At 40.5% G+C, this 13,262-nt stretch overlaps 1 protein-coding gene across 1 annotated transcript in view; it reads right to left on the reverse strand.

Moving 5' to 3' along the window:
- Window positions 1–5,425: 5,425 nt before the first annotated feature.
- LOC119172991 (ubiquitin carboxyl-terminal hydrolase 8) overlaps window positions 5,426–13,262 on the reverse strand; it is a 246,966-nt gene continuing 239,129 nt past the window's right edge. Inside the window, exons 23-24 of the mRNA XM_075893916.1 lie at window positions 8,695–8,783; window positions 5,426–5,867 (exon numbers count right to left, since the gene is read on the reverse strand). Coding sequence (XP_075750031.1) covers window positions 5,799–5,867; window positions 8,695–8,783 — 158 coding nt within the window. The 3' untranslated portion in view covers window positions 5,426–5,798. The remainder of the gene's footprint in view (window positions 5,868–8,694; window positions 8,784–13,262) is intronic.

Consider the following 13,262-nt stretch of genomic DNA (forward strand, 5'->3'; position numbering starts at 1 on the left):
GCGCCTGTATGTGCTGTGAAACCTATTTGCGGGGTCCATGTCTTGTCGAGCAGCGCAGCTGAACAATGCTTTTCTTGTGTAATTATCTCCGTTATGAATGAAAAAAGACATTGTTCACAAGTGAAAGCCGTTGTGCGGTGCGCTCTGTAGGAATAGGCTACGAGCAGCTGGTCCGATTTGCGGCAGTTGTTGGCTTGCAAAAGCCAATGCATCAAAAGTCATTCACACCCGTCAGCCGGAAAGTTCGTGATGCGGCAATGGATGACGTCAGCGCCAATCTTGAGAGGTTGAAAGAGCTCGCAGTGAGAGAACTTAGCAGGGATGACATTGCCATTATGTACGACGGTATATGGCACAAACATGGCTGTAAAATGGCATGGCACTGTACTTAGTTTGTATTTCGCAGTCCGGACGAACTTCTTCCTAGCTTGCAGTTGGCACAAGACTCTGCCAGATGGAGCGGAAGTTTGGCAAGCGTTTCATGGCTCTGCCTGTGAGCGAAATGTCTGTGAGGAGTCGGCTCGAAAACGCCGAGGGACAAACTCATGGTGCTGGCGTATTTTAGTCGCAGTGGCCATTACAAGAAGGATTGTTCTTTTTGGTGTGCAAATTTCATCTCATTTAATAATGTCTTTCATAAATAGAAACTCAATTTTAACTTTAAAACTCGTTTTTCTCAAAACACAAATTTTGCCATTTTTTCCAATGTGCCCCTCCTTTTTCGAGCACTTCAAGTGCTCGGATCTGCATGAAATTTTGCCCATATTTTTTCCAAAATATGACAAATGCAATTATCTAGTTTAAATTTCAATATTTTATTGTATAAGAAAAATTGCATGTATACCTTTACTAGGATAGGTAAAATATGGACTTTTTATATCTATTATTTTTCATGCATATTACATATTTTGTATGTGCTTCCTAATTATTTATTTGCACTCTACACTTTGTTTGAAGCATTATGAGCTATGAACAGTAAAAAATTACAGAATTTTAGGGATGAAAAGAGGGGAGGGGGCAAAAGGGTTAAGGTTTTTACTTTGTCATGTTGCAGAGCTAAAAGTGTGTAACTTGCAAGAAAAGTAATTATACATTTGAAATCAGCATAAAAAGTTCCATAAACAGCTCAAGTTTCATTGCTCTAGGTTGAATAATAAAGAAAAAGTGTCTTCAAGTAGCATCTCTCCTGAACTCTCCCGACCGGGCAGGTTTTGTCAGTAGTAAATGCTTACTTTCCTTCAGACGTACATGACACTCAGCCATTAGATACTTTAATAACCACGTGTGGAGGAAATATTTTACCAGCAGGTGACCTCAGCTCCCCCCATGTTACTTGGGGAGTAAAAACTGATACGTGTGGCATTGGGCTCAAGATTTTCATGTCAGAATTCAGGAAGCCCAACTCAGTGCTAGATTTAACTTTTACAAGCTTCAACCTTAATGTTTCATCTTGGTCAGTCGTTGATTGCACAACAAACAGCGACCACTTACCGATAACTTTCAAAATAGAAATTCAGATAGCCTCATCAATCTCTATTACTTGTATGCATATAAACTACTCATAATTTAAAGATTCCTTCCTTTCTTCACTGTCTTCTTTGTCAAATAATAGCACGATGCCAAAGGCTCGGAGCTTACATTCTTTATTAAAGAATTCCTGTAAGAAATCTGAATTCGTGGTGTCGTCAACTAACCATAACTCGAATTCTCCTTGGTAGAATCACGATTGCACGAGGGACTATAGACGCAGGAAGGCAGCATGGAAAAAGCTTTTGTACAATTAGTGCCCTCAAAATTGGAAAGACTACCAGTTCGTTGCAGGTGTTTTTAAACGTACAGTTGCCAAGTCAAAAGAAGATTACGAAATGTGGAAGTTCCATTATCTTGCTAAATCCAAGAATAAAAAAGTGTTAATTAGATTCCTACGTAAAAAGAAAATGATTCCACAATTAATAAATGCAGGCTCTATCATTTTGTCAGCCAAAGAAATAAAAGCTTCATTAGAAGTGATTGGTAAGGGATTGGAGCAACGTTTTTCCAGCCAACTATCACCACCTCCTTCACATGCGCTAAGAGACGAGGACTTCACAGAAGTTTCCAGGTATGAATTGTCGCAGGTGTTAGCTAACTTGCCACCAGCGGCTTTGGGCCCTGACAGAGTTACGTCGTTCATGTTGAAAATGATGCATAAAGTGTGCCAAGAATACCTATTGGATATAATCAACTATTCTTTAAGAACGACATGGCTCCCATTGGAGTAGAAATTAGCAAAGGTAATACCAATATTGAAAGTTCCAGGTAAAGGATACGTTTTGGATAACATTAGGCCCATTGCGTTAATCTCAAACTTTGTCAAAGTAATTGAGAGAATCCTAAACGTTCGAATAACAAATTTCATCAATAAGAGAGAAATTATGAATTCATCCCAAATTGGCTTCAGATCCCGATGCTCCATATGGCAGGCCCATATAGACCTTGAAAGTCGCATAAAATTAGCTAAGCATGAAGGAAAATATGCTGCGCTCACCACTCTCGATATAGCAAAAGCGTACGACAGCGTTGAGCATATAGTGTCAATCAACCATCTGTACAAACTTAACTTCCCAAACTATATACAGTCATGGATAGCAGAATTTTTATGCAATAGAACGTTTTACTGTTACAAAAGTGGCATCTCGTCTTCTAAACATGTGCAAACAAGAGGTGTCCCACAAGAGGCTGTCCTTTCTCTGGTGTTGTTTAATATCTTGATGAGCTCTGTACAACGGCACCAGGACGTTCACACTTCTGTGTATGCAGACGACATCGCATGCTTTTCAGCAGCAGAGGACATTCATAAGCTATTTCAAATATTACAGACATACCTATCTGCCGTAGAAATGTGGCTTGATAGCTTATATCTGTATTTAAATGGCAAGAATTGTTCTGTTTTAACATTTCCACTCAAAGACCATTTTCACCTTTCGCTCTCCTATCATCTGGATCCTATCCCTCGAGTAGTGAATGTGAAATATCTGGGGGTGATCTATGACCAATCAATGTCTTGGAAGACACACATTGAGTACATTGCAGCAAAGGGATGTTGTGCGATGGGAATATTAAGCAAAATCAGTAATAGTCGGTTAGGTATGTGGAGAAATACTCTTATCTCAGTGTATTGTATGTATACTAGCTCGGTGCTAGAGTTTGGATGTGTGTTATACGCGGGGGCACCTGCCTACAAGATACATTCTCTGGTAGTCATAGAGACACAAACCTTGAGACTATGCTTAGGTCTCCCCCAAGTTTGTTTCAATCAAGATCTTGTATCTGGAGGCTCACTTGCGACCCGTCTTAAATTGTTAGCTACACAGGCATTTCTCAGGCTGTATGAATCGCCGTTAAGGCACTTGGAAACAGTTTTTATTGACCGTCCTGACTTGTTTTTTGGACAATACTGGTCAAGATTTCGTATACCCCGAATTCTAGTTATATAGCGCTTTCTAGATGATTTAGACGTTCAAATTAATGCTGTTCCTTTAATCAACACCATTCACAATGCTATTGAATTACAATTTGATGATATATTTCCAAAAATTTCAAAACTGATACTGCTCAGTTTTTTAGAAGCTATATTAAAAGATTACCTGGCACATACGCCAATACAAGCAGTCATAGCAACTGATGCGTCACAAAGGGAAGAAAAATGTGGAATTGGTAGTTTTTTTCCTGTCTTAGACTGGTCCTTTCCACTTTGCCTTCCAGATTTTGTGCCCATATTTGAAGCAGAATTTTTTGCAATAATTCTAGCTCTCTGTAAAATAACTGCTTCAGTAAGGTCCACAATAATTTTAACGGATTCACTATAAGTATGTGCCTCCCTTACTGCAGATGAGAACTCGCATGCTCAGAGTGCATTCAAAGCATTAGTTCCCTCGCATCTCAATCTGATCAAATTGGTCTGGGTTCCAGGACATAAGGGCATTTATATGAATGAAATGGCAGATGCGCTGGCCAAGTCATCTTTAAATGGGCCCGTTATTGAGGTATTACCAGCATCGAAATTCTCGATAGATGCTAGATTAAGAACGAAACTGCTGTCAGAGGAATTTTCTACACCTTCACTAACAGCCATACCAGAATTCAAGCACTTGTTATAGCATTGGAATAGTAAAATATGTCAAACACGAGGAACGGAAGTCGCAATCACTAGTAAACCGATCGAAACCATTGGAAATAAAACTAAGACTACACTGCGCTGTCAAATTCCGTAGCTAAATTTATATTTACACAGAGCTGGTCTGCCAGCCTCCCCTCATTGTCCTGTTTGTGGTGTAAATGAGTGAACTGAACATTACCTCATTTATTGTAATAGATTCTCTTCCTTATGTAAAAACACTTTATGTGCCATTTGCCACCTTCTCGGAATAGATTTAAATGCTCAAAATGTGCTTTCTTCCGGGGCTTTGTCTCTAGGCCACAGCGACGGGAAGATTTTTGACAAATTGCAGGAGTTCGTCAAAAGTTCAAAGAGATTTAAGTGTTGAAATCATTCTTCGGTAGATTTTGAAATTTCCAAATTCATATTAAATCAAATATGATGCTTTATTGCATTATACTACAGATTATTTACAATTCAACCATCAAATTCGTCTTGTAGCATCTTTCTTTTATTTCTCATAAATAGATTATTTTAACCTGTTATTAAGGAAGAAATTTATAAACTATCCGGTTTTTGGCCAATCCCCCAGCGAGGGTATGTGTCACATCGTCAAGGATCTTGACTTGACTAAGACACTGTGTTGTCGCTCCCTATAATAAGCATTTATAGGAGCTTCAACAAAGGGCCAGTTGCTGAAAGTGCAAGTACTAATTGTAATTGGAAGGCTTCTCGTCATGCTACCAGAGTGGACAGAATAACTGAACATGGACAGTGACGTCATCTGTACAAAGATTGATCTTGTACCTATAAGAAATGTCATTGAACGCCTTCAATTAGTGTGAGCATATGTATGTGAAAACTCTCAGACAGGCAATCAAATTTCTAGAGCAGAAGATGCTCCTGATAGCGTGCTCCGAGAAAATGCAGCCACTCAAGGAAACTAAGTCTACGTGCTGGTGGAAGATATTCCCAAGTCGGTTCAGAGACACTGTCGAAACACAGTGACACTTCCATTATATAGGAGTTGCATTACAGAAATCGTGGCATAATTATGTTTGATATTAAGAACAGATACACATTCATTATAAGGCATGCTCGTATAACCGAGATAAACTTAACAATTACTTTATTAGAGTGGGTTGTAAGTATACTAGCACATGTTTTCATTATATGAAGGCTGGTGAACAGTTTGACAATGTGTTCCGCCTCGCATCCCACAAAGTACATTTCAGTTCATACATATTAAAACTCAATCACAGCAAAGAAGAAAAAGTAAAGACTGAGAAAATTTAAGAATCTCTTTATTCACTATGCAAGTTGCTGATTTGCTAGCACCCTTTGCAACATCATACAATATTTATACATCTACACATGATCGCCCCATGTCTTTTGTGGTAATAGAAACTAATTCTGTACAGCAAGGCATGTCACATTTCACAAAAGCCTCAAGTAACAACATTAAAAACAATTTTCACGGTATGTACACCAAATCATACTTAGTAATGACCTCACAAGGCCTCCATATAGTAATTGGTTTCGTGGCAATATATTCTAAATACGATACTATACGTAAACTAAATTTATTGTTGCGCTATCAACAAATATCTCTTTCCATAGAATCTACTATATAACATGCTAATCTTGTCACATCCAAGCCTTAGGATTGCGAGGTGAACTGATGCCGCATATCCACAGACGTGTAGAAAAGAATGTATGCATTTCTTTTCTGAAAAAGAAACCAGAAATAAGCATGCAATAAGCGATGAAGAGCGTAGTTTTCATTAGGAGTGCACTTAAGGTATTGTCAGTAAGGCCCGTATTTACAAACCAAGCTTATCCTTTTATTATGTTTTCCTTTTATTTCTGTACACTCAGCATGCATCATAACGGCCCAAAATGATTACAGGATTTAGAAAATGACCACAAGATTGCTATGAGACTTTTACATACACAGTAGTTGGCAGGTGCTTGAAAAAAGTATGTACTAAACAGTAGTATTGCTTAACCGAATAAACGTCAGGCCACCCACTTACCTCTCAAAAAAGGAAACCTTGAGAGAGTGTGATGAAAGAACAAAAAACGTGCAGTAATTTATTAACTTCACGTGACAAAGTATGTTATCTTCATTCGACGATGCGACGGCCTAGCAGCAATGACAGAGGCCTCAAACTCACTTATGCTGCAAGCCAGCTGTTCCGCCAGCCCCTTCTTTTTGGCAAATACCCGCATGATGGGTATTTGCCAAGCCTTACGATTGGGCTTTCTCCACGAGGAGGGGTCCGCAGATAGGCAGATTTTTCAATCGTGCAGCTTTTTGCCACTTCACCAGCACCTTTTCTACATCCGAAAACGACCAACTGCATAGCCGGCACCTTTTCACAGTTGCAGCAGCACTGCTGAGCAACTTCTTTCTGGAATTATGAGTTCCACACACCGTGGTTAATGGCAGGTCCTTTACGCGAGCCAGCGCAAATTTTTTCGTGCCATGTTCAATAGCACGAAATAAGTTCAATTTCTTTATTTTCAGCACTTGGTGTTTTTGTCCTAGCTTCAGCATGACCGAAGTACAAAGCAGCGCAAGCATGAACGACACGTCAAGAACGATGCTCCTGCAGCCTTTGCAGCTCTCGCCTATAGCATGGCACGGCCAGAGAACACCTACCGCTTTGGCACGGCACCGAAGAGACAAAGACGACAAAGCAACGCACAATGATGATCATCATGATGTCAGTGGTCTCCCTTTTATATCAGAGGGTGGGTGCGGGTAGGGCACCTTTTTAGTGTCCTAATCGAAAGAATAACTAAAACCTAAACAAAAAAAATTCACAACACACTATGTTTGCGCAAAGTGCCACCACATGAACAATATCAGAAGCATAGCCAGCCCAGTGCTGAACTCCCAATTCGGGAGGCCATGTACTTCTGTTGCAGAAAGAAATCAAAGAGATGACGCTCATCAACGCAGACGCGATAAATATGTGAACCCCCTGGCAGCGACAGCAATAAAAAAGAAATAAGAATAGAATAAGAAATAAGAATAAGAAATAAGAATAAATAAGAATAAAAAATAAAAAAGACTTCTGAGATGGTGGTCAGGGAGACAGTGAACAATTGTAACGTTCATCGACATGTTGTGAATTTTTTTGTTTCAATTTATTTAATTACCGTTACGGCCAGGACACTAAAACGTGCCCCACTGATATAAAGTGGAAGACCACAGGAATCATCATCAGCGAGGCGTGTTTCGATTTCTGGTGCTTGCTGTTCAATCAGGACGCCCAGTGGGAGACGCCATGTGGCGAGGGAGGTGCAACGAAAATTGAAAAAAAAAAAAAAAACTATGCGGTAACCGATACATACGTGATAAGCTGGGACAGCTTATGCGGATACAAAATGCATTATATTAAATGGCCGCCGAGTCAGGTATTTGACTTTACTACTCTTGAAGCGAAACTACTGTTTAAGTGGGTACGGTTTAACAAGATTTCACTGTAGATAACTCGTCAGTTCATTAGGAGCAGCTTGGTCTGGTTACGAACACGCTTTAATGGTGTGAGCATAGGTGAAGACAAGACGCACACGGCACATAATAAGTTGCCAGGAAACAGCAAAGAAATGTTAAAAAAAAAAAAACTAGTCACATTTTACAGCTCCTACTGTAGTGGCACTACTCATGAGGTACCAATGCACTAATATAAATAGCACAACACAAAATATGTTTTGTATTTGTGTTTTTTACATCACTGGGAGAACATGAGTTCTGAATACATTTTCTTTTTCTCTATTGACTCCAATGAAACTTGTTGAGTTTATGTGAATCTCTATGCAGATATGCAATTATTTTTCAAGTATAGTTAGCAATTTTTGGAATATCAAACATTTGATTAGCTTTATTGGGAGCAAAAGTGTTGTCTAAACTGACAGAGTTACCAAGTAAATAAGCACATCAGAATAACCTGGAATGAGAGCTTTGTGCAATAAAACAAGAATGGATGTTCTAAATTTGTTTGGACAAAAGTTATGGTAAGCTGGACATTCGTGAGCAGCTCCAGGACAAGCTGGGATTTCAGTCACGAAATTTCAGCTCATTATAAATTTTGCTCAAGTAAGTTTAGAACATCCATTTTTGTTTTCCTGTGCTTAGATCTCATTTCAGGTAATTCTGACATATTTAGTCCGTAACTGTCTCAGTCTAGGCAAACTATAACTTCTAAAATAACACATGGAAGAGAGAATAGTTCAAAACCAAATAGTGTACTAAGAAAATGATTCCACATTCAAAACTACTTAGTTTTCCCTAAATCAATAATGAACTTAGAAGAAAGTTTTCAACTGCAGCACACCCCCTTGAATTGGCTGAAGTTCTATAAGAAAGCACATGTCAAGTTTTATTTTTGCACTTCACTAGTGATAAAATTCACCTTCTTTCAGTATTCTCAGTGCCCCAAACTTTGCTAAGGCTTCATTCAGACTCAAAGAAAACACAATCATCACCTTACACAGAGGCACAAATCAAGAATAAAAAATTTTTTAATGTGTCGTAGAAGACTCACATCAGATTCAGATAATGTAACTTCCGTCACAGATGCATCATCGTACATGTACCACTGCCCTCCAAGGCCCGCACGGCAATAGGCAATATCTGAGGAGGGAAAAGAAGAAGACGACCAATTCAGCAATATTTCTGCAGACATTCTAGGTGATTTAATGACATATACAGTGACAGTTGAACTTTGGTAAGAAGAGGTTTCTGTAAAATGCACAATAACACTATACTCTGTTTGACCACTGTGGTTCAGCACTACCAAAGCTACGGGTTATAAGAAAGCCACACGCTAGCGCAGCAAAACGTAGTCTCAGATATAGTAAGTGCCTGGAAATTCGTTCAGTGAACTGTGAGCGTTGGAACACCCACAAGAGACACAGAGAGAGTGAGCTCTGTGTGCCTCTTCGCTGTCTCTTGGGTGTGCTCCCGCACTCCCAGTTTGCTGAACGAATATCAACAACAAACCAGCCCACCTTTCTATCCAGTTGCAATGCCTTAAAATTGGCAAGGCTGACTAAAATTGGTGTTTTTTTGTGTGTGTTACGCCACATTGATGCATGATACCTTTATTCTTTGCACTTATTCGGTATGGATTAAATTATTGGTGTGAGTTAGCGCCATGAACTGCGTTAAGAAATCAACATGGCAGCACCCACGCTGAAGTGACCACCCGCTTCGATCTGAACATGCCCACTGAGCTGACAGTAAGAAATAAATAGTAAAATCAGCCATCAATTTGTTGCATATTACTCTGAGGATAAAGCATTAGATGTGTTTTGTCGTTATTAGACAGTTATAGTACACCGGGCGTATCGTGATATCGGAATCGAAGTGCGCATGCGCAGATACGTACGTTATCCGTACCGCTTACAGTACACACGGTATTTTTCAGATTTAAAGTTACGGTGGTAGTGTAAGTGTACGTAGTGTACGTAAATATGGTGGCGCTCTCGGAAGCCCGCTTTGAAGTGATTTTGGCGTAGTTGTTGAAATATTCCCCTTGTTCGCAGCAAACGACTGTTTAAGGTGGCTTTGCTTGCCTTCAGTTAGCTTCGATGACTGAGTATTACGGATAAGATGGTGTAATTTTTGAGATAGCTTCCCTTTTCGAATGCATCTAGGCCTAGCTACAAGATCAATGTAAACAAATCGGCAACATAATTTTTTTCGCATTTGGTGCATGGTTCATATTTATTTTCTTTTATTATTAGCAAAATAAACTTGTAACAATGGTTCATGCAGTGGCATAGGCAAACATTCTCGTTTTCTTTTCCTTTTCACTGTCTTTAACTTATTACCCATCCGATAGGTGGCACGACCGTCCCAGCTGGGGCACCTAAATGCTATTCTGCTAAACTATAAGACGCTGTCCACAACTAATGTTAACTGCACGGTAACGCCATTCCCTTAACCTCCGCTATCACACTAACGGTAAACTATAATTGTCTATTAGCGAGATATGCTGCTTGCTTAGCTGCACCTGCTATGCGTAACGCGCCGAGACAATGCTTGGGCTGCTTTGCCAAACTAAGAACGCTGCATCTCCCACAGACATGCAACCTGGCACAGCGTTTCATGTGCATCAGATCCTCCTTCGATGAAAACAAAAGAGAGAAAAAATGCGTTGCAGCAGAATATGCGAAGAAACACGTTGACAGAGAAGCAGTCATACAGGAGCCACGAACAGCGTTGAAGAGAAACAGCCACAAAGTGAAGTTATCCGCCGGCATGACTATCTACTGATCTTCAGCTGAGCAACAAATCCCTGCTTCGAATTCCTGGTGTGGCTGCTTGTCTCACTGTTGTACTGTATATCTAAGTTAATATACTAGCCATAGTATCTGCAATGAGCGTGTATACACATTTCAGCGAGCAGACGCCGTGAAAATGATGAGCAGACGGCATGACGCAGACGAATACACGTGGAAGTGCTCTTACTATTAGCCGAAAGACCCTATAGCCTACACAGTGCTGATGGAAACTTCTGAAACAGTGTACAAACAGTAAAAGAGCACCATCAAGTAAGTCAAGTGGGCTAAGCATGTGCTTCACATAAGTACTGCTGAAGCAGCCCACCCTCAAAGCAGTATGCAGTGGGTGCAGCAACTAAAGGCATGCAGAAAATGTGTTCTTCAGTACTGGACCATCACCTGTAACATACAGATGTCTCGCATTCACCATGCAAATCCCGCCATTCAAGTTAATTTTACACATAAGGATCTTTGACCAACAGGAGGCCTAGCTGTTTTGTACTGTTGATGGCCTGGTGGCTGTTTTCTCAAGTATAATGGTATTCCTATGTACAAGACTTGAGTACTGTGAACATGCACCCTCTTTTATCTGGCGCTTTTCACCCAAATATTCCTATTTCTGGGAACTCATTAGCTGATCAAATTTAACATATCTAAGAGGAAAACCAGTTAACAGATCTACGGTTTCCCTTAACATTAGATTCATTAAATGAGAATGCTCAATTTGGTAGGGGGCTTGGTTGAGGGCATAAAACTAGTAGAGTAGTAAGATAGTAGAGGTTAACCTTGATATACTGAGCTTAAATTAACAGAACTCTCGGTTTAATCCTTTCAGAGTCAGTCAAACTTTTTCACGAAAAGCATACACGGTTGGAAGGGTGGAAGTGGACTTCCGTGTTTTGGAGCAGCTCAGGGAGCAGGAATAACACTGTTTTGGAGCAGCTTCAGTGTAGTAAAAGGGGAGTTTCAGAGCAGCTTCGGAGCACCAAAAGGTTTGTTTTGGAACAATGCGAGTTAGTTTTGAAGCAGCTTTCAAGGGTCAAACATCATCGTCAATCAAAATTACTTCTGGAAAAAAAAAAATCCGATGGTTTTTACTAAACATTCAGTACTAATAGATTACAAGGCTTACAACCCAATACATGTGTGTATTTGTAATAATAAATTTAATTATTGCGGTTTTAACGTCCCAAAGTTCCCATATGATTAAGAAAGATGCCGTAGTGAAGGGCCCTAGAAATCTCGACCGCCTGGAGTTGCCCCTAAGCACACGGGCCTCAAGCATTTTTGCCTCCACCGAAAATACGGCTGCTGCAGCCGGGATTCGATCTCGTGACCTGCAGGTCAGCAGCCGAGTGCCAGTGTGTGTGTGTGTGTGTTCCCATCACCAAACATCCCAGCTGACTGAAGAATAACGCGGAGAAAACGAAAGACAAGTGATGCTTATCTCTAATTTCCATGAGCGCTACATAATAGCAGAGCACTCTGCTTGGCAGAAGTTTTTTGTTTCCACGCTAATTTAACACACTAATCTGCTCATCTGTGCTTGGTATTAAGCTGAGCGGAAACGAGCAACCCACACCACAAATACGTGTGCACGGTACAGCAAGCCGCCCGGCTGTGACAGTGTGGGCAGCATTGGCGTCGCGCTGCGCGCAACTAACAAGGACATGATAGAGTCCACACGACCGCTGCGTGTTTTCAATTAAAGTGCCAGTTGTCGCTTAGAATCGGATCGCGGCAGAGAAGCGCACGTATGTATAGCAAACAGTCGATGATGTCCGTTCTGTCGCTATCTTGCTCGCTTCATGTTCCGGATCCTCTAATAGTTTCGAAATGCTCCTTGGCATTACCGATCAAGCAAGAGTGCTAGCCCAGTATGTTTTCCACACTTTGGCAAAAAGGAAGCAATTATTCTGGTGGGCACTTTGGGCAACATCTGCCGTGGTTCTTTGTTGGTGGCTATGACGAACGTCAGGAGATGCCCATTTGTACTTGTAAACGCGCACTATCGTTTAGTGCATGGCCATGCCATGTTCGTGTCTGGTACAATTTATCGAGGTTTCACTGTTTTACTAAATAATTCAGAGTTACTCATGTTGGTGCCACCACTTCAGCGGGGATACAGTGTACCAGAATATACTATATAGTGGGGGGGAGGGGGGGAACCACGATGATATTAGCGATGAGACGAGTACCAGCATGCCCCATGAATGAACCGAATTACAACATGATCAAACACTGCATATCATACTGCAAATCGATACATCCACGAACTTCGCACAGCCAACGCTTAGTGTTGCTCAGTCAACATACAATAATACTGAGCTAGATTTGGTGATTGCAACTCCAATCGACAACTATCGCGGAAATTGCCGTTTATGCACAGCCTGGTGCTGCAGCAGGTCAGATTGGCGCATTATGGCACGATTGCCACAGCATTTTCACCCCTGTGCATAGCAAACATGCATTTTTTGTTTTGCTGAAAAAAATTCTTCAGAATATTCTATTAAAAAAAGATTAAGAAGTTTTTTTTCGTGACCGTAAAGTAACAAAAAATTATATTGTGTTCTTAAATACACAGTTTATGCACAAAAACATTGAGCAAAGTCCCAAACAACAACACTTTTACAATTTTTTTATAAATAAGAATTATGCATTATAATAAACATTGCTCACAGACATACAAAATTAGCAGTGCGGCGATGGCGTAGTGGTTAGAGCATCCGCCTCGCATGCAAGAGGTCCGTGGTTCAAATCCCGGTACCGCGCAGTTCCCAACCGGATTAAAAAAAAAAAAAAATACGCGTGTTGATGGAACTGC

The sequence above is a fragment of the Rhipicephalus microplus genome, chromosome 4 (assembly GCF_043290135.1).
Source record: "Rhipicephalus microplus isolate Deutch F79 chromosome 4, USDA_Rmic, whole genome shotgun sequence".
Lineage (NCBI taxonomy): Eukaryota > Metazoa > Arthropoda > Arachnida > Ixodida > Ixodidae > Rhipicephalus > Rhipicephalus microplus.